General features: G+C 43.7%; 1 protein-coding gene across 1 annotated transcript in view; it reads right to left on the bottom strand.

Moving 5' to 3' along the window:
• Positions 1–27: 27 nt before the first annotated feature.
• The window catches only part of TRPC4AP (transient receptor potential cation channel subfamily C member 4 associated protein), a 76130-nt gene continuing 55311 nt past the window's right edge, over positions 28–20846 (bottom strand). Inside the window, exons 12-19 of the mRNA XM_042854972.2 lie at positions 18394–18495; positions 16276–16359; positions 15679–15769; positions 14998–15138; positions 14336–14444; positions 13801–13913; positions 13363–13569; positions 28–3150 (exon numbers count right to left, since the gene is read on the bottom strand). Of these exons, the coding sequence (XP_042710906.2) occupies positions 3013–3150; positions 13363–13569; positions 13801–13913; positions 14336–14444; positions 14998–15138; positions 15679–15769; positions 16276–16359; positions 18394–18495 (985 nt within the window). The 3' untranslated portion in view covers positions 28–3012. The remainder of the gene's footprint in view (positions 3151–13362; positions 13570–13800; positions 13914–14335; positions 14445–14997; positions 15139–15678; positions 15770–16275; positions 16360–18393; positions 18496–20846) is intronic.

Consider the following 20846-nt stretch of genomic DNA (forward strand, 5'->3'; position numbering starts at 1 on the left):
CTATAAAGAAAGACATCTCTCCACCCATTTCTTTTAAAATAGAGTTCTTTAATAGTTTCCATTTAATACGCTTGTTTGCAGTTAGTAAATTGGCAATAATCCGGGCAGCAAAAACCTCAGCAATGCATTTGGGATAGTGCAGAATTCCAGGAACATTAACCAGCTGGGATCCCACCGCCACCCCCAACAGTCCCAACGGAGCTGCTGAAAACCACACTAACGACAGCAGCAACATCAGCGAGCTCTCTGGTCCATCACGTTAACATTCCTGCCCTCACACCATTCCTCAGACATTTTCATTGAATAACAGGTTGCTACCACAGTAGGAATGAAGGATCGAGCCACCTCTGGCCACTTGCAGGGTAGGTTTATACGAGCGGCTAATGCCAACGAAGAGTTCCATGGAAGCCAAGAGAGCATGAGTGTGAGCTTTAACCCCAGCCTATTTAGTGCCTTAAAATAAAGCTAAAAAAATTGTTAGAAACGCTCAGTTTATGAAGGATCCTCTGTCCTTTCACATAAATCAGACAGAGCCTTCCCTCCAGGGAGACCAGACCAGCTCAGCTCCTTCGCGGAGGAGAGATTGCTTCTGTGCACCTGTCCGAACCAAGCCAGTTCAATCAGAACCAAGTGATGAAAGAGCCTGGCTCCAAGCTCAGACCCTGGAGCTGCTAAAACACATGATGAGGGGGATGTCTAAAACAAGGGCAAACAGCTTGGCCCCTACCTGCAAGTTCCAGAAATACAGAGATTAAGTTAAGAGTAAAATCTATTCTCTGCAGATTTATAGCATCAATCTTTGGATGTAACAATTAGCTGGATTAGGGAAAAGGCATTCTTGTAACTTCAACGCCTTCTCATCTGAAGCATTTATTTTTAAGTGTACATCTATTACAGTTAAGAATAAGCAAAGATTCACAAACCCAAAAATATCCCAAGAAAAACAAACAAACAAGGACAGATGGAAAAGAAATTTGCTCCCGAGGGAAAGCTGATGAAGAGAGTTGCAGCTGCCATGGCAAAAGGTTCTCCCAATGTGTCGACTCGTTTTGGAGGAATGGCATCTACTGGAGCTGTGTGTTTAAGTAAAATCTCCCTAGGGGAAGGAAATCCCGCAGGGGGAAGACATTAATAGCTCCTTATAAACTCGGTTAAAGCTCCAGTTGGATGCACTGGCTCAGCAGTTTTGGAACTTGTTGGCCCCTTGCTCCTGACTCTCCGTTTTATCGGTCAGTCTGAATGTGAACCGCACGGGGCGGACACCAAAGTGTGGATTAAGACTAGCCTGGGCATTGCAGCATTCACTCAGTTCTAACAGTGTAGCCATTTCAAAGGTGACTTCAATTACAAGCAGGTCAACACTCTTCAGAATCAAGTTTTTCAGACGGTACAATCCAATGTCAGGGGCTGACCATCTGCCCTGCACGTTCAAACCTTGCTTCAGGGATCCAAAGATTTGTATCCCTTTTGCTGGCAAAGGTCCTACACATTAAGACAACCATTGTGTGTCTGTGCCCAGACTGGCTACCCTGTAGTTGCTCTCCTTTCCTTCTGGTTGCAGATCAAGTCTTGGGGAAGGAGGTGCTGGTCACAGAAGGGGAGGACACTGCAAGTCAGGGATACCCTCACTTGCACTCACTGCAATATGTTTGAAGGATGTTTCCCAGTGGCTGTCTGAGCTACCATACATTAGTGTAAACTTAACATCTAAATAATTAAAATTCACATGTACAATTTGGGGGAAGAATAGGAAAATGGGTCTCAATGTACGCCACAGAGGCATGAGATTTGCTTTAAATGCAGCGGCTCAACACTGCACTGACTTATTTCATTCCAAGAAATCTCGGGCCACATCCAGCACCTGCCTTTGAACGACCTGGTCTGATGCTGTTGATTAGGAATCGCAAGCTCAGGCAAAGCAGACAGATTTTTGCCAAACTTGTTTTTTAAAAACGTACTTTACAAAGTGATTTTGACCAAAGGGTCTTTTATTCCCAGCATCTAGCAGTGTTACTGTGATTAAAACAACAACTCGAGGAAAAATCTGACATCTCCAAGTAAATATTGCACTTCAAAATTAATGTTGGTAGGCGGATTCAAGGTATTGAAGACTGCAAGCTTAGACTCCGGTGTTAGGTTTCCAGTTAGCACTAGCCGTGTTCAAGGATGGAGAACCTTGCAGCAAAAGCAGTGCTCCTGAAGGCAATTTTAAAACCAGATTAGGAACCCAAGAAGGGACAAGCCACAAGTTTAAAAATCAGTCAATTTTAATGTGTTAATGCCTGGTCAAAGCTAGTCCCCAGACTGCAATTTCCTCCTCACTGAAACGTTGCTGCTCTCTGCAGCACTGTAGAACCCCTTCCGACAGGAAGGAGCCACTGGAGGAGAGCAGGAGCAGAGGTTACCTCCTAATGGAACAGCACAGACAGCCGTGGGCTAAACAGATTTATCACCAAACAATCCAAAAGTGGATGGTAAAAAGGTGAACAGAGCTACAGCATCCAGGAATTCAAAACCACACCCAATCTAACCCACCCTGATCCCCACAGCCCGACACACCCAACCCTGAAAAGACTGCGCCTAGTAGATGTGTGGGGGGCATCTGCATGCGTTTGGCCTATCAGGCCTTGGTTTGGACGGCCTGGGGCCTTTCCTGTGCTTTTTAACCTGCTAATTCGGGTGGCCACAAGGAGAAGCCACAACTAATGTGGAGTATCCTTGTCTAGCCACGCTACACTGGGGGTGCCAGAAAAAGGCTAGGTTTTTGCAGGTGATTATTTTTATCCCAAAACAACTGGAAGCTCCGTCCCTGAATATGTCGCCCAGATAGCTTACGAAGTCCTGTCCTTCAGAGATCAGAGGTGGGGGAAGAGTCTTTAACAAAGCAGTAACATCCATGGTTCCAAGCCTGCGCACGCACACACACACACGCACACACTACGCAGCGTATCCCTGAAAATCCATCTGCCAGATACCCTCCAAGCGCTGTCCATTCGAAGCCAGTCTGAAGAATCACTCCTCAGTAAAATCTCTGTCAATGTCCATATACGCCTCGTCAATATAGCTAACTATGGCACAGGGTGATGTCCGGTCGGGACTAAGCAGTATAGATACAGTCTCTTTCCAGTAGGTAAAACTAATACATGAACTCTGTGGAGAGAGAGAGAAAGTCTAATTAGGTGACAGGCTGCAAATAACCCTGAAGTTCATTAGCGTGAACCTGAGTTGCCCCCAAAATATGAGCTATGAACATGAACCAGATCTCCCTTCTCCTGTGCACCAAGGAGAGAGAAACCTGAAAGTCATCTTACATTCAGCTCTGATTTTCTCACCAGGCCAACATCATAACGGTCAGTTTACCATTACTCCTACTCAGCTTTAGGAAAGCTATCCCACACAATGGAAATGTATCCAGCACAAACCAGATGATGCTTGTCTGTACAGGTTTCAGAGTAGCAGCCATGTTAGTCTGTATCCACAAAAAGAACAGGAGTACTTGTGGCACCTTAGAGACTCAAATAAATTTGTTTGAGTCTCTAAGGTGCCACAAGTACTGCTGTTCTTGTCTGTACAGAAGCCAGCCTGCACCAATAAATATCTGTATAAAAGATTAATATTGGAAGCAGTACTTTGTTTTTATAGCACCCCAAACCACAAGGCTCTTCCTTTCTTGTTGTCCCACAGTGGAGACAATATTTATAAAAACAAACAAACTCCTCCTCCTCCAACCAGACAATGGTAGAGGGGATCCAGCCAAGGAAAGCGGAAAAGGTGCAACAGTCCCACTAGATCTGCACTGAGAAGGGTATGGCAAGGGGAGTCAACTCCACTGCCAGACCTACTGCAGTAGGAGGCATTAAGGTGCGGAATAGGGATCCCTGCAGTGCATGCTGTCAATGGAGAGACTCATTAAGATGGACCTACCCTACTAGACTTTAGCAGGCCAGCAGTGCACCTTCTAGTCCAGGTGTAGGTGGGCAGGTGGAAAAACACAGGGCCAGAGTGAGATGAACAAGCCCGAGCATGGCAGCCAGCTCAGGGTGTGCATGACGGGCAGTGAGCTTCACAGGGTGAAGATTAATTTGACAGGACAGAGGGGCTACCGCCTAAGGAAGAGGTCTCTATGTGACAGGCCGTAGAGCTGCATGCAATGCACAGAACCTGCTGTCACAGACAAGGCGACAGGCCTCTCCCAGACTGCAGGAGCAGCCGACATACTGCCCCAGTACTCTAAGGTCCTAAGCATGGTCCTGTCTCCTAGGGCCTGTTCGCTCACAACAGGGTAGCAGGCACCTACCCCTGCTGTGGCACAGCTCCGCTCCCACTCCCTGGCAGGTCGGCAGCAGGGTAGGTGGGCATGAGGCAGAGAGTACTCCAACAGCCCACACAAAGAAAGCCACATAGGCCTGAGGTGATGGCTCTGTCCCCTTATGCAGAGAGCAAGCCAGGGGGCGGGGAGGGTACAGGGTGGGGGCACTGCTTCTGCCAAGGACGTGACAGCTGTGAGGAAAGGCAAGTTGTGCTGCCATGCGCACAGTGGAGCATACGGCTTCCCTTACACAGCGAACAGGACCAATCCGGAGAACTCTGTTTCTGTTCACATGCGGGATTTTTGCCTGATCAACCGCAATGAGCACGCTCTCCTATGGTATCCGAGTCAGGCAGCTTGAGGCAGTCTGCACTGGTGATAACCAGTTATATGGTTCAACCCCAGGCGCAACTGGAGCTGAGACACCGTCACCCTCCACCTGAACAGCTCCATATGCACAGCGCAGGCACTGGATTAAGTGCACATTTTCATTATCATAGATCTGTCAGTTCCTTCATATGGCAGACAAGGCACCAAGAGAGCAACGCAATGGTTATGGCAGACAATACCGTACTCTCACGTAGAGCGCTCTCAGCTGGTGCCTACATGAGAAGGACCAGGCATGCCAGCGTGTCAGTTTCAAGAGAGAGGATGGACGGACAGCCATGTGCCAAGCTGAAGTGGAACACAACAATGGCAGAGCGATATGCTGTGGCAGTTTTAGAGATGTGCTAGCATCTCTAGCAAGACACTAAAGCACACAACGAGAAGCAGTCGTGTATTAACTGCACAAGCAGATAAGACAATGCAAAGCCTGTGCACTGAGCAATCTACAGGCTTGAAGACTGGTTTTAGTTTGTAATTCAGCTCCAGCAAGGAATGCCAAGCAGAAGTAAAGATCAGAAACTTCTCAAAGAAATTGCATGCAGGATAAACTCAGCTCCTGCTCATCGCCGCATCCTTCCACTGTCTCTCCCTCTTCCGTTCTGTGGCGTTCAAGTGCCTCACCTTACCGTCCCAGGCCCTTCTAGCTATGTCCCCTCCCAGCCCAGGCACATGGCTTTAGTTGTCTCAGGTAAGGAACACAGGCTATTACGCAAGCTTGCTAGCCTGCTCCTAGGATAACAGCTGTTTGGGAGGGGACTCAGGAGTGGGGCTTTGCTTACCCGGGTTAATGTACAAAAACCTACACTGATAGATTCTGTAGGGAAACCAACAGAGCCGCATGTTGCAGGCTGCTGACCCAGATTCTTTCTGGTGCCTCACACCCATCCCAGGCACTTCAGTGGCTAGATGCAACAGCTAACTTACTACTATACAAATAATTGCACAGGTAAGGACACTTATTTCTTAAACATCCATTAAGATGGATTATAGGTAAATATTATACCATCAATACTGGAAGTGAATTATTAGTATTATATATATTACACAAACCATGGGAAAAGAACAAAGGCTGCTAGGTCAAACACTCAGGTTAGGAAGGGTTCCCTGGGTAACCCTAAATCAGCCCTCTCCTGCATGTGTGAAGATACAGACGGGTGGGGGAGGGGGGTATCTTATTGGACCAGGTTCTGGTGGTGAGAGAGAGACAAGCCTTCAAGCTATACAGAGCTCTTCCTCAGGGCTGGGAAAAGCACTCAGGGTACATCTACACTAGAAACGCTGCACTTCTGGTGCAGATGCTCTAAGCCGACGCTCTAAGTAGTCAGCTTCATGACTCCACCTCCGGCGAGTGGCGGTAGCCATGTTGGCAGGAGAGGCGCTGACTACACTGGCACTTTTCAAGGTGATACAGACTAATTGCAGTTTTACACACAGGACCTCATTCAGTGCACAGGAGGGACAGTGCGCACTGAATGAAGTGATTCCATCTTTTGATTTCTCGTTGTTCAAGGTGGGGCCCAGGCCTTACTGGGCACTATTCAAGCTCTGCTCTGAAGACAGAAATATTAATTTCCTCGTGGGCTTTCTTATGGCACTCATCGCTATAGCACTGAGCGCCTCAAACAATTTATTTTCCTAACACACGGTCATCTAAGAGGTTGGTATTGTAATACAGATTATAAATATCCCATTTTACAGATGGGGTATAGAGACACAGATTAAGGTAAAAATCCTCCAGTAATTGTGGATGCCCAATTTAAGACACGGAGGACCTGATTTTTCAGAGTGCTCAGCATTGTATAGCACTTCATGTAGTCAAACACAGCTCCCAGCGACTGCAGCTGCAAGTGCCCAGCACTTCTGAAAATCAGGCACCAGCGTTTCAAGTTGGGAACACAGAAAATGAGGATCACAGTTAGTGACATCCCTGTGACAGGTTTGATTTAAGGGACTTGCCCAGCACCACAAAGGAACTCAGTGGTAGAGGCAGAGAGAATACAATTCCCACTGCTTTAACCAGGAGATTGGCCTTGCTCTTTCTGCAATGCCCAGCCTCATTCACTACACACCTTCTGTGACCCAAGGGCCTCTCGGTGCCAAGGGGCACGGAGTGCATAAGGCTTACAGGGGACCTCAGGGGTCTGGTATTTACATACAAGTTTAACAAAAAGGGCCATGTATGGTTTGTGCTGAAAGCCTGTCACAGCGATCATCTTAAATCACTGCAAAGTGTGTGTGTGCCTATGTATTATATAGAAAATTATGTTCTTAAAACCAGGCAGTTAATGGCAGCTCACCCAGAGATAACACGCCTTAAGACAGGTTCCACCGGACAGGAGGTGGGAGACACTTCTCTCTCTGGCTGACCATTGTGTGTCTTCCAATGGGAGTCTATTTGCATGTGAGGAGAAGAAATTAACAGGATTGGGAATGATGATGCTGTTTACAGGTGGCCCAGTGTACCTAAAGGTGCAGAAAGATGCCCTGGCACCCTTTCTCAGGGGAGGCAAGCTGCCAGCAGGGTTGGATTTATGAAAGGAGGGTCTCAGCCATCCAGGTTGAAAAAGCTGTGAGGAGGACTTTAGGTAAGCAGGACCTTTTTAGACAAGAGGGCATCTTCTCGGTCAGTTTTAGGCTCTCGAAGGTGTGTTATTATTTTACTGTATGTGTAACTCTGATCCCAGCATTTCTGTTTGCTATACTTTGACACACTATTCTTTATTAAACAAACAGATTTGTTTATAAAGAAAGCAAGCGTCAGTGCTGCACGTGAAGCGGAGCTGTGTCCTAAGGGGTAACTAGTAAGCTGGGCTTGTACTGTTCCTTTGGGAACAGCAGGTCTGGTAATTCTGTGAGCGTCCAGTGGAGCAGGGGCTGGACATCGCATGGGGATGCTTGGAATACTCAGGAGTTGGAGTGCGCCTGTTGCTTACCTGCACAAGCACAGCAGAGTCTGTCTAGGCTGAGAGGGGAGTGCTTGTGTTGCCTGTTGCTGGTGGAGACAGGGGGCTGACCATTGGCAGGCACAGACAACACTTCCTCAGGCTAAGGGCAGGTGGCAGCAAGGTGCCTCGCAGCCCTGGGCACCCCCAGGATGCATCACACCTTCCCACGTCTGCCACAAATGAAGCAGGATCCCACAGACAACAGCCTCTTTCACTACACAACCCTGACTCATCTCCAGAGGAGGTCCTGAACGAGGCAGGGGTCCAGTGGGGAAAAAATAGTATGTGATCATGTACTGAAAGAGTATCAATGCATATGCACAAGAAGGCCATGTAAAGGTTGGACCAACAACCTTCATCCTGGCTTTTCCTATCTTTTGAGTGCTTGACTTTGCAACTTCATTTTTAAGCTTTTACGTGGATAATTTCATATATATATATATATATATATTTATATTTATATTTAAAGAAAACCAAAAACCAAATTTCATCATGTGTCCTCATACTGACACCCCCAGAGTTCATCAGCAGGGCTGGAACCTTTAGATCCCTGCCCAGAGCTCTGCTGCTGGAGGACAGAGTAACTGGGAGCAGGAATAGTTTGTGGACCAGCACTTGGTGGATGGGACACTTGGCCAGTAGGTTCATAGACATATGCTGACAGCAGAGGGATGGAGAGACTCGGGAACCTTGGGTTCCAATCTAGGCAGCAGAAGGGAGTGTGCTCTGGAACAGGGGTTCTCAGACTTTTGTACTGGTGACCCCTTTCACATACCAAGCCGCTGAGTGTAACCCCCCCTTATAAATATATAAAAAAGTGTTTTTAATCTAACACCATTATAAATGTTAGAGGTAAAGTGGGATTTGGGGTGGAGGCTGACCGCTTGCAACCTCCCCATGTAAGAACCTTGCGACCCCCTGAAGGGTCCTGACCCCCAGTTTGAGAACCCCTGTTCTAAAATATCCCTTCTTGCCCAGTCCTCTTCAAGCTGTCCCAGTCCTGTCTCTTCCTCCACCCTGGCTCCTTGTCCCAAGCCGGTTCCAGTCTCAACTCCTCAGGCTTCTCAGATCTGTTCCTAGTCTCCTTGCTGAGCCAGTCCTAGCTTCAACCCTCTGTTCTCCTCCATCCCAGTGTCCCCACCCCCTTGTCCCCAGCCAGTCCCAGTTTCCTCTGTCCCCTGGCTCCCCATCCAATTTGTCTCCCTCCCTCCACAATACCCTGGCTTCCAGTTGTGCCCCCAACCCACGTTTCCCCATCCCCACCTCCCTCATCCAATGTCATTCTTCTCTCACACACCCTCCTTGTTCCAGTCTCTGCCCACCTCGTCTGGATCTCTTTCCCACACTCATACACATGGCTTCACATCTGATCAGTCTCCTCCCCCAGGCTCAAAGACCCAGACGCCCCGCCAGCTCCCTTCCCTCCTCCCCCCATCCCCACCAGCCTCCAATCGCAATTTCCCAGTTGGTGATTGGTCCTGCTTTGAGCAGGGGGTTGGGCTAGATGACCTCCTGAGGTCCCTTCCAACCCTGACATTCTATGGATTTCCCCCTCCCCACTAGACTCCTTGCTACCATCTATTTCCAACCACTCCCACCTGTCCAGCTAGGTCCTCTGCAGCCATCAGGCAGCCTCCCCCCCTTAATTGCCTGGGCACAACAGGGGTTCATTGAGAGCACCAAAGAGGAAAGGCTTCCTCCCTGCTTTCAGTTCAGATGCCTGGAACTGGCAGGGCCCACAGCAGCCAGGAACTGCAAATGCAGGGGAAGTCTTGCAGGATTATAGCTGCTAAAATCTACAGTCTCTATTGCTCAAGTGTGAACTGATTTTTTTCCCCCAAAACAACCAGATTTTGGTGCATTTTCACAGAAATGGCAAAAGGCACATCCCTGACACAAAGACCAGCCTACTGCCAAACTTCAAGTCCCTACTCTAAAGCATGGGTGCCCTAAGCTTTTGAGAGGAAAAGGGTCACTGGGACTTTAACACGAGGGAAAATAAATTCCCCTAGGCTCATTTTCAGAAATGGCTAAACCTTTTTGGCTGAAGTTCTCCCAAAGAAAATCAGCCTGAGACAGACACCTGGCATGAAAAATTTCAGCCCAAACAGTTAAAAGTCTGGGAAAAAAGTTATGAGTCACTGGAAAAAAGGGTCTTATAACATGAAGTGTTGAGCAACTTGCCACCATGCCGCCAAGAACACTAATTTACATCCATGATATATGCTGTTTACATTTGTATCTCATCCGAGCAAGCAACCCAGATGGTCAGGGTCGTATCTATTTATAGCCTGTCATTCCTAATCTCTCTCTCATTCACCTGCAGGAAGTGTGGACGCCAGGTTAGATACTGCAGAGGATGTTTGCTTGTTAAGTTTCCCATTGGATATTTTACTTCCTTTTCATGGAGATTAGGGCAGTTGATTAATTGCAGTTAACTCAAGTGATTGATTTAAGAGTTAATCATGATTTAAAAATCAGAGGGGTAGCTGTGTTAGTCTGAATCTGTAAACAGCAACAGAGGGTCCTGTGGCACCTTTAAGACTAACAGAAGTACTGGGAGCATAAGCTTTCGTGGGTAAGAACCTCACTTCTTCAGATGCAAGTAATGGAAATTTCCAGAGGCAGGTATAAATCAGTATGGAGATAACAAGGTTAGTTCAATCAGGGAGGGTGAGGTTCTCTGCTAGCAGCTGAGGTGTGAACACCAAGGGAGGAGAAACTGCTTCTGTAGTTGGATAGCCATTCAGTCTTTGTTTAATCCTGATCTGATGGTGTCAAATTTGCAAATGAACTGGAGCTCAGAGTTTCTCGTTGGAGTCTGGTCCTGAAGTTTTTTTGCTGTAAGATGGCTACCTTTACATCTGCTATTGTGTGGCAAGGGAGGTTGAAGTGTTCTCCTACAGGTTTTTGTATATTGCCGATTTAATATATTAAATATCGTAATATATTTACGATTTAAAAAACTAATCACGATTAATTGCAGTTTTAATTGTGCTGTTAAATAATAGAATACCAATTGAAATTTATTAAGTATTTTGGATTCTTTCTACATTTTCATATATAATGTATTCTGTGTTGTAATTTAAATCAAAGTGTATATTATTTTTTATTACAAATATTTGCACTGTAGAAACAAAAGAAATAGTATTTTTCAATTCACCTCATACAAGTACTGTAGTGCAATCTCTGTCCTGAAAGTGCAACTTACAAATGTAGATTTTTGTTACGTAACTGCACTCAAAAACAAAACAATGTAAAACTTCAGATCCTAAAAGTCCACTCAGTTCTACTTGTTCAGCCAATCGCTAAGACAAACAAGTTTGTTTACATTTACAGGAGATAATGCTGTCCGCTTCTTATTTACAATGTCACCAGAAAGTGAGAACAGGCATTTGCATGGCACTTTTGTAGCCAGCATTGCAAGGTATTTACATGCCAGATATGCTAAACATTCGTATGCCCAGGCCACCATTCCAGAGGACATGCTTCCATGCTGATGACACTCATTAAAAAAATAATGTGTTAATTAAATTTGTGACTGAACTCCTTGGGGGAGAACTGTATGTCCCCTACTCTGTTTTACCTGCCACATATTTCATGTTATAGCAGTCTCGGATGATGACCCAGCACATGTTGTTCGTTTTAAGAACACTTTCACTGCAGATTTGACAAAACACAAAGAAGATACAAATGTGAGATTTCTAAAGATAGCTACAGCACTCCACCCAAGGTTTAAGAATCTGAAGTGCCTTCCAAAATCTAAGAGGGACGAGGGGTGGAGCATGCATTCAGAAATCTTAGAAGAGCAATACTCCGATGCGGAAACTACAGAACCTGAACCACCAAAAAAGAAAATCAACCTTCTGCTGGTGGCATCTGACTCAGATAATGAAAATGAACATGCATCAGTCTGCACTGCTTTGGATTGTTATCAAGCAGAACCCATCATCAGCATGGACGCACGTCCCCTGGAATGGTGGTTGAAGCATGAAAAGACATATGAATCTTTAGCGCACCTGTCACATGAATATCTTGCGAGGCTGGCTACAATAGTGCCATGAGAACACCTGCTCTCACTTTCAGGTGATATTGCGAACAAGAAGTGGACAGCATTCTCTCCTGCAAATGTAAACAAACTTGTTTTTTTGAGTGACTGGCTGAACATGAAGTAGGTCTGAGTGGACTTGTTAGGCTCTAAAATTTTACACCTTTATTTCTGAATGCAGTTTTTTTTGTAGATAGTTCTACATTTGTACATTCAACTTTCACGATAAAGAGATGGCAATACATTACTTGTATTAGGTGAACTGAAAAATACTATTTCTTTTGTTTTTTACAGTGCAAATACTTGTAAAAAAATATAAAGGGAGCACTGTACACTTTGTATTCTGTGTTGTAATTGAAATCAATATTTGAAAATGTAGAAAACATCCAAAAATATTAAAATAAATGGTATTCTGTTATTGTTTCACAGTGCGATTAATTTTTTTAATAGTTTGATAGCCCTAATGGAGATATCTATGGGTCTTGGGTTGGGTCAAAGCTGATAGACAAATGCTGAATTTTAGACTTGTTTTGAACACTCCTCCAACCTCTATTATAGAGGAGTTTAGTTGTGTACATGCTTTAAAAGAATCATTTACACATAGTGCTTAGGAAGAATATAAATGGCATTGATGGCATGGAGGTTGAGAAGCGAGGTGTCATACAAAGGGGCAGGGAAGACAACATGAGACTAATGGAAAGAAATTGAGCACAAGGAAAATTAAGACTTAATTTAAAATTAGACTAAATATCAGGAAGACTTTGGACACCTAAAGTGGTTGAACCTACTCGGCGTTTGATCCAATTAAGACAGGATTTTCTGTAAGTAAAGCTATTGAGATGGGGCTAGTCCCTTCAGGACTGTCCAAGCTACCAATGATTACTGTCACCAAGGTGACAGGACAATTCAGCTGCTTCTCCAGCCAGGGCACATTACAGTACTTGGTACAGATACAAAGGGGCAAGGAAGAGTTCCATTTAGACTGTTAACGGATCAGGATTTATAAGCCACCGAAGAGGAGCATCATTTACTTTTAGTGTTGGAATGTTAACCCGTACAATCCTAACACTGAGATATTGACAAGTTAGAGGGAGTTAAGAGAAGAGCACCACCAACAGATTAATGAGCAGGAAGGGCTGTGTTAGAGTGAAAGCTTAAGAGAGCTGTATTTGAATCGCTTGGCTATCCGTGGGGCAAGCATGACCATGTGGGACAGACAGGTGCATTAGCATAAGTTAGGGAAAAGCTGGGCTGAATAGTATGAAAAGCTTCCTGATATTGAAATCTATGAAAGTTGCATAATGGCTCCTCACATACACACACCCCTTCCTGCCCCTCAAGGAAAGTGGCAGAAGCCCATTGCTTGCGACATTTATGGCACAGGTCTAGAACAGTACACTTTCTAGGGAACAATTCTGCACTGACTCCTCAGGAATCTGGCCAGAGTGCCATCTCTGATCTGATCAGAGGATAGAACAGATCCAAGCCCTACAGTTGCCTCACACTCTTCTGATCATGTGCATCCTGGCACTGAATTGCTAAGACACTATAAAAGCACTTTAGGAAGTTCCATTTCCTTACTTCCGTCAAAACTTCTCATTTCTCCATTTGTGCAAGCTGGCCCACTAAGACTACCATGGTTCTCCCCTAGGGCAGCAGGAGATCAAACATACATTTTCTAAGCAGGTGCTGTCTTTGTCCTTGTTGAGGTAATGCTGTTGCCAGAATCGCAGGAGACTGTGAAAGTTGTTCAGGATGAACCCTGGGTATTTTTCCGTATATTCCATCTCTTGCAGTGTGTGCAGGTAGAAGGGTAACTTGTCTTTCCTTCGGGCCAGCATTAAGATAACTAAGCTTGTGTTCAAACAACTGACATTTTCCTAAAATAAAGGAGACATGGGAAATCAAGTTACAGAAAAATGCAGAGATCAAGTATTCCATGAAATGAAGACACAGAATTCATTTAGGGTCCAAATCTATCCAAGATAAATGCTTCTAACTCCTAGTGCACAGTGAAGACAAACACATCTTGAAAAGAAGTCAGACCCCCAAACCCATTAATACACATAATGAATGATTACAGTGATCATATTTTAATGTCAGCTCTTTACCTGTGTGAGTGTCTGTACATGAATAATATTAATGAGGCGGAAAAGGAAGGACATTCTCATGGACATCTGAGACATGTATGATAACAGGCGGCACTCTGACAAGACTTCTGCAACTATAGGGAAGACAACCAGATTATTAGATTTGCAGAGTTTAGATACCAAAAGAATGAAACTGTCACTTAAAAACTGGATGTAAATGGAAGACAGTAACTCCTGAACCTAATGCAAGACTGGGCATCATATTCAGAGCTGCAGACAGGTTGTGCTTCTCTCTGAACAGAGCCAAGGGAGACTTCCGGTTGAAAAAAAGATGGTTGTCCTGAGGACAGATTGTCTTCAGCCACAGAGTTCTTTTACTGCTGGGTGATCTGCAGCTGAAGGCCATCCCAGCTGACAACGTGGGTAGCACAGCAATAAGAACTGGTGCTCACACCCAGTAAGTACATGGGCTAAGTCATGCATCTGAGACACACTCCTACTAAGGATTTTAAAGCCTGACTGTAATCTCTCAAAGAGCTGCCAAATCTTCCTTTACCTTTAATATCAGACTGGTTCTCAAATCGGTCCAGAGACAATGTAATGCAGCGAACCAACATGTTTGAGTCAACCAGTGAACTGTTGATCTGATTCAAAAAGATCTGAAACTAAAGACAGACATTTTAGTGCTACATTTGCAAAAGTGATATACTTTATAGTGGTAGGCACTTGTGGAGTAGAGTTTCATACACTTTGAGAAGATTGTATATGGCTAACAAGCTGGATATTACCCATGGCGTGAACAGTAATTAGGATTAGCTGCCCATTGCAGGTAGGTCTGCAAACAAGGCCCTGTGATGAGTACAATTATGTGACCATGCAAATGGCCTTTGGAAAAGTTACTGCATAACTGTGATCATGAATTTGAGCTTTTGTTTTAAAGGACTAAGTCTCTAGCCACATTGCTTGCAGTGATGCCATGTCACGTTCTGAACAGGGGTTGTGCATCCAAGTCTGTAGACTACCTCAAACAGTACATCAGAAGTACAAATGCCCCGTTCATTTCAGAGGTAACTATGAGCCCCCAATCCCCAAATTATAAATTGCTTCTGCCCAGAAAAAGGAAAGGGGCAAATTAACCCATGTACATCACAACACTGCACCTAGTATTTGGCACAGAGCAGGGTGGTTGGATTTTTTTTTTTTTTAAAAGAGATTTACCTTCTCATCTGTGTTGATATATTTGTTGAACCTCTTGAAAGCATCAATGTTGAATTTCATCAGTTCTCCCAGCAGATCAAAGTAACTCTGAAGCACATCCCGTGATTTGCACTCACTGTCAACAATGCAGTAGAGAATATGCTGGCAAGAAAGGAAAGTGTGTTACCACCACATTTTAGCCTAAGTCACCAGTAAACTCAGATTCAAATGCTTGTGATTCAATTACTGCTTCAAAAAGTTTATCCACATTTCATTCTTTTAAGAGTAGGTAAATCAGGTGATTTTTTCCATAGCACCCACAAATGGAGTATCTAAGATCTGAATCTAAGGTAGATATAAATCACTTAAAATCTGGATACTGTAAGTACCTGTACCAGTTCCCAGAGTTAGATTTAACCAAACCTAAACAACTATGATCACGTACAACATTTTAGGTTCCTATAATCACAGATTTACCAAATGCGATCACACCCTTAAAAGTTTATCTTGTTGTTGAAACCAGAGCTAAACCTCTCAAAGGTGTTGCATTAGATATGTCTGCCTATTTGCTGCAGTGAATTCTAGCACCCGTTTTTTAAGCTTCCTGGATTTTCTTAAAAATTAAACCCACCGATTCCCATGGAGATACATGCTAAGTTTGTTACAGTGTATTTGTGCCAGAGCAGATATCTAGGTTATTACCTCCAAGAGTCCTCTCTTTAACAGGAACATCTGGTCTGCATAGGAAGTGGCACCTCGTAGAAAACTCTCAACTGCCCTTGCTTGCCAAAACCTGAGACAAATATAAATGAAGTTTTACTAATTCAACCAGGCTATAACAGCTCATTGGGAAAAGTTACTTTACCACATACACCTCTACCTCAATATAACGCTGTCCTCGGGAGCCAAAAAAATCTTACCGTGTTATAGGTGAAACCGCGTTATATCGAACTTGCTTTGATCCACTGGAGTGCACAGGCTCCCCCCCGAGCACTGCTTTACTGTGTTATATCCGAATTCGTGTTATATCGGGTCATGTTATATTGGGGTAGAGGTGTACATCTCAGGCTAAACTAAGTTTCCCTGTTCATTTAGTTTCAACATCAAAGTGAAGCGGTGTAAAGCAATTCCATAGAATAGTCACTCTATTCCACTCACGCTACCAGAGAAACCAAATCAGAACATTTTAAGTCTTCTCACGATGGATAATAAAATACTTCAGCGGTCATGAACTCTGAAGACTAGCAAGTCTTCCCACCCCACCAAAAAACCACATACATCAATGTAAATGGAACCCACCTGAAAGAGGACTCAGCTGGTTCCTTCTTCATGACCTGTAGTAGCCTGGTTAACAAACCTCTTTTTCCATCGCAGACTAGACTTCTAAAGAATGCGGGGGGAATATTACAAATATGAGTGGAAGGATGGCAAAAGCAGGTCACTACAGAGCATACTTCTGGAGATGAAGCTACATTCTACTCACAAAGCTTAATATGAAGAGTCCAGTATCACACAGCAATGTCATGCATGAGCATTTCACATTGCCCACAAGAACGGATGACAGCGGCTCCCACGTAGCTTTGATGTTGCAGTCTCCAAGAGCTGCAGTGTAACTGGCTTTCAAGGAAGTTTCAAACAAAGCATTTTTGTTGAAACATTACCAAATACAAAAGAAACATGAGCACTGTGATCAGGAGCAGCAGCAGGCCTGACAGTTTTGAATGAGAATGGAGGGGGCTGGGTCTCACCACACATTTGTAGAAAGGAGAGTTTGGTTCAGCAAGCACAACAACATTTTTGTAACAGAATTCAGACTGAGGCAGCGGCCTAAATAAGTTGTTAGTCTCTGCAGGAAAAACCCATCAAACTGAAACACACACGAACAGCACCTTGACACAACTGGGAGAGTATTTATGCAGGTGGTATATGCAGACATGCTGCCAGAAAAACTGGGTTTATTCAGAAAGGGCGTGGCACCTGAAAACAATAAGGGCAGGAAATGGAATGGTTCTGTTCATGTGCTTAGACCATGAGCCAACCTGCAGGTGTAGGGCAAGATAGTTTAGGGTTTTTCTACTGTTCAAAAAGATAGGCAGCATGACTGCTCCGTTGGTCCATGCTGGTCACTGCCAGCTGAGGTCCTGGATGCAGCCTGGAGCCTACAGAACAGAGCTTTTCACAAAGGAGGGCACTGGCTGTGGGATAGCAGGCTCCCCTTACTAGTGCTATCAGAAAATAGGGAAGGTTCCTCTGCAAATTACACAGGATGGAAGAGGTTATCTGTGGCCTTGCCCCTCCTCCTTCTAGCACACGTACAACACAGGGCAGCATTTCCCTCTGAATGGTTGAAGCAGGGCCGGAACAGCAGCAGTGCTCAGGAAAGAGGATCTGGTCAACACCGGTGGTAGATTCTCACCAACAAGGCAGATAATGAGGAAGTTGGCAACATTTAAGAACTGGGAAATCCCATCATGTGCCAGAGATTCCTTTTCAAAGCCAATGGCACCTTTCCACTCACACCAGCTCCCTGGTCTGAAACATTAGCTGTAGCGTTTAGTGACCCAAATACGTTTGTTGACTTTGTCTTCTGAGCCCTGCAGAGGGAGTGAGCTGGATTCTTTTGTCTAGCACATGAAGAGAACGGTTTACCAAGGGTTTGTCTTCAGAAGTCATATTGATTTAACTAGATCAGTATCGTAGAACACCTTTGTGGGGCCACTCAAATGGGTTTACATATATTATGTCAATTTAGCTTAATTTGGTTATTAGCCACTTTTAAAATCGAACCCCTTTGGCAGGTACTCATATCTTCTAAATCAGTTTAGTGAAATAATCAGTTTAGTTAAATTGACGTAATGTGTGTGTAGGCCAGGCCTAAATCCCAACTGCAAAATATTACTGGTGGCTATTCATCAGCTAGAAAGATTCCAGCTTGCTTCACAACACCCACTTTGTGAGTCTGGCAGGTAGAAAAGCATACAACATGGAGATCATGGACACAAACATCAAACTCCATAATGCCATTGTCACAGCCTCTTTTTAGAGTATAAAGTGCATTTTAAGAGGTCAGCTAGTCATTACTATGAAAATAGGGGTAGCTATTTCTTCCTTTGAAGGATCTGGTTCTCCACCTGGCAATGCAATGGCCTTATAGAGCAACACTATTTGATCCTGATGTGGCAATTTCACCTAGCTTCTTTCACATGTGATATATGGAAAATGCAATTCTTTGCATTTCCATCATTTCCTAGTGGTTTTGTTAGTGCAACTTATTGCTGAAGTTAAGGGAACGGGGCTTCATGGAGGATTTCAAACAGAGCAGATAAAATAAAACCTCTAGTGTAAGTACTTACCAAACATTCAGAGTTTAAGAGAGCTTGAAATAGCAGGCTACAAAACCTATAGCTTCCTCCCTACCTGTCTGTGTTGACAACTGCGTCTACTTCAGGGATGTTGGCTTTGAGGGAGATTGCACTCAGTTCATTAAGTTCTTGGCTGTTTAACAGAAGATACTTGTTCCTGAAAAAAAATCATTGAGAGAAAAAAAGGAAAAATGAGGCTGAGCACATCCATTTGTTTCCTTAATTCATGATTTATGTAATGTTGCTAGTTATATGCACTGCATCTGCAATGTGCAACTCCAAGCCAAACAAGACAGTGTGGCTAAGTTATTTGTGAAACTGGAAAGATGGGAACAGACATTTATTTATGCAGCCCACTAACAGGCTGTTGCCCTGCCTAAGAGTGCATGCTATCACATTGCCAGTCCTCCCGAAATTCAGTCCCTGTCACTAATCATTAAAAAAGCAGTGCCAGGCTTCTTACACTTGTCTTTTTTATTATACCGGAACCATCCAAAAGCAAATTAGAGAAAATGATACAACACAACAAGGATAGCCTTTCAGCACTGACAAAATAGAGGTATTTCACCTACAATAATTGCTATTTAATCTGTTGGAAGCTATGACATTAACTTTCAAAAATACAAAATGGCAGCTTAACAGATTTCAGCAAATTCAGATAGCACAGCCTTCCAAGAACCCCTCAAAAAGAGTCTCTATGCTGCCTATCAATAGTTGCCCAATAATATGAAGATTTACTAGTAACAGTAAATTGTATAAGGCACTCAAATTTTCCAGTATTTGGTTACAATTTACTTGACTATGTTATTATCGTATTCCTGGAAAGTGCCAAAAAACATCAGGAAACAAACTAGAAAACAGGGACGGGTATAGCAATGTAAAGAACTCTCAATAAAATATTTAGCCAAGTAACTACATAAAAGAGAAAGTGTTTTTCCAATGTCAGTCGAATAAACCTGAATTGCCCATTCACCATTTTTGAGAGAGCGAAAATCATTTATATACTCTATTCTACAATATTCACTATGAAAGAAAATTTTTTTTTTGATCTAACAGAAATGCACTACAAGAACTATTCTTTCAAATGCAACACACTCATTTTTTCTGTAAATCATAACTTTAGTCTGGTTTAGTCGCAAGTGGCCAACAATGGTTTATTGATTAATTTTTTAACTACAAACATAGCCTCCTGGCCTTCATTATCAGGACTATCTAGCTATTTTCTAGGCCACACCAATTCCAGCCAGGTGACTTCCAAGACTACAAAAGGCTTTCCTTTCACTGGCTATAGTAATGATTGAGATCTCTCTAAAAGTATTGTTTAGCATCTGCCAACACTTCTCCCCTACTTTAAGATGCTGGAGCAAGACAACAATATAAATTGTTCCTCAGATGCCTTATTACTTTTAACACCTTACCCTGCTGATTAGCATCAGCTGGAGTTGCCACATGGTATCTCTGTTTCCTTCCAGGTCAATAGGTTTCTGCAATGGAATTCTAACATCTCTCACTATTAAAAAGGGAATTCTCTGAATCCTTAGCCAGTAACTCAGGGGTTTAGCTGAGTTCTCTCTCCCTGTACCAACTGAGTTCAAGCACTCTTCAGTCTCTTGCTTTCATTGGGTTTTCAGGTAACTCAAGTTTACCAGTCATTTTACATGCCTTAACACAGAGATTTTACTTTACTATTACTTAATTTTAATAATCCATTTTCTCAAGCATTTCTGTTTTAGATTCCACACTTTCCATTCAGTTTCAGTGGATTCCAATTTTCATGATCTAAATATGTTCAACTTTTAGATGTTTAACTTTATTATTTTTGTTTCAACCACGCCTGAGGTTTTTATAGTGATCGCTTTAATATGGACAGCATCTGAGGAGACTTACTGTACCATCTGGGCTTGTTGCTGGGCTAATAGTGGCTGCAGAGGGAAAGTTTTTGATGGGTTGAGATACAGATCTAGGTCCCAGTTTTCACGGCAGGAGATCTCTCAGTTTTGGCCTGGCCATAGCGGAACAAGGTAAATGTGACACTTTTATAGAATAAGAATTGGTGTAAGAGCATTATTTACTGTCTAGACCAGAAGCTTCTGAGGGTACAAGAGAACAGCATCCGGGTTCCCTCCACCTACCCCATTCTGACATGAGATGTGTGTTCCCTCATTCTGAGCAACGTGTGCATGCTCTTAGGACAGTTTTGGTATTTTTTTATCCTTGCATTTTTTCCCCTGAAACATTACAAACAAGTCAGAATCCAGTGCTATAGGTGTAATTTAGATTGCTCCTTGAAATAGAAATTACCTGCACTGTCTGTGTCTAGAAGTGAACACTTTACTTATCGTTGTCAGAAAGCACTTTTGCATTAGTTCTTATTAGAGCTCTACACCAGACAGCACTTCCTTTCCCAGTCCCTGTTTTCAGGAGATTATGAAGCGGCCCACAGAAAATTACAGATTGACATTTTTCATGCAGTGGGATGTTTGTTGAAAAGGTATGTAATCAGAATGT

The sequence above is a fragment of the Chrysemys picta genome, chromosome 13 (genome assembly GCF_011386835.1).
Source record: "Chrysemys picta bellii isolate R12L10 chromosome 13, ASM1138683v2, whole genome shotgun sequence".
In the NCBI taxonomy this organism is placed as follows: domain Eukaryota; kingdom Metazoa; phylum Chordata; order Testudines; family Emydidae; genus Chrysemys; species Chrysemys picta.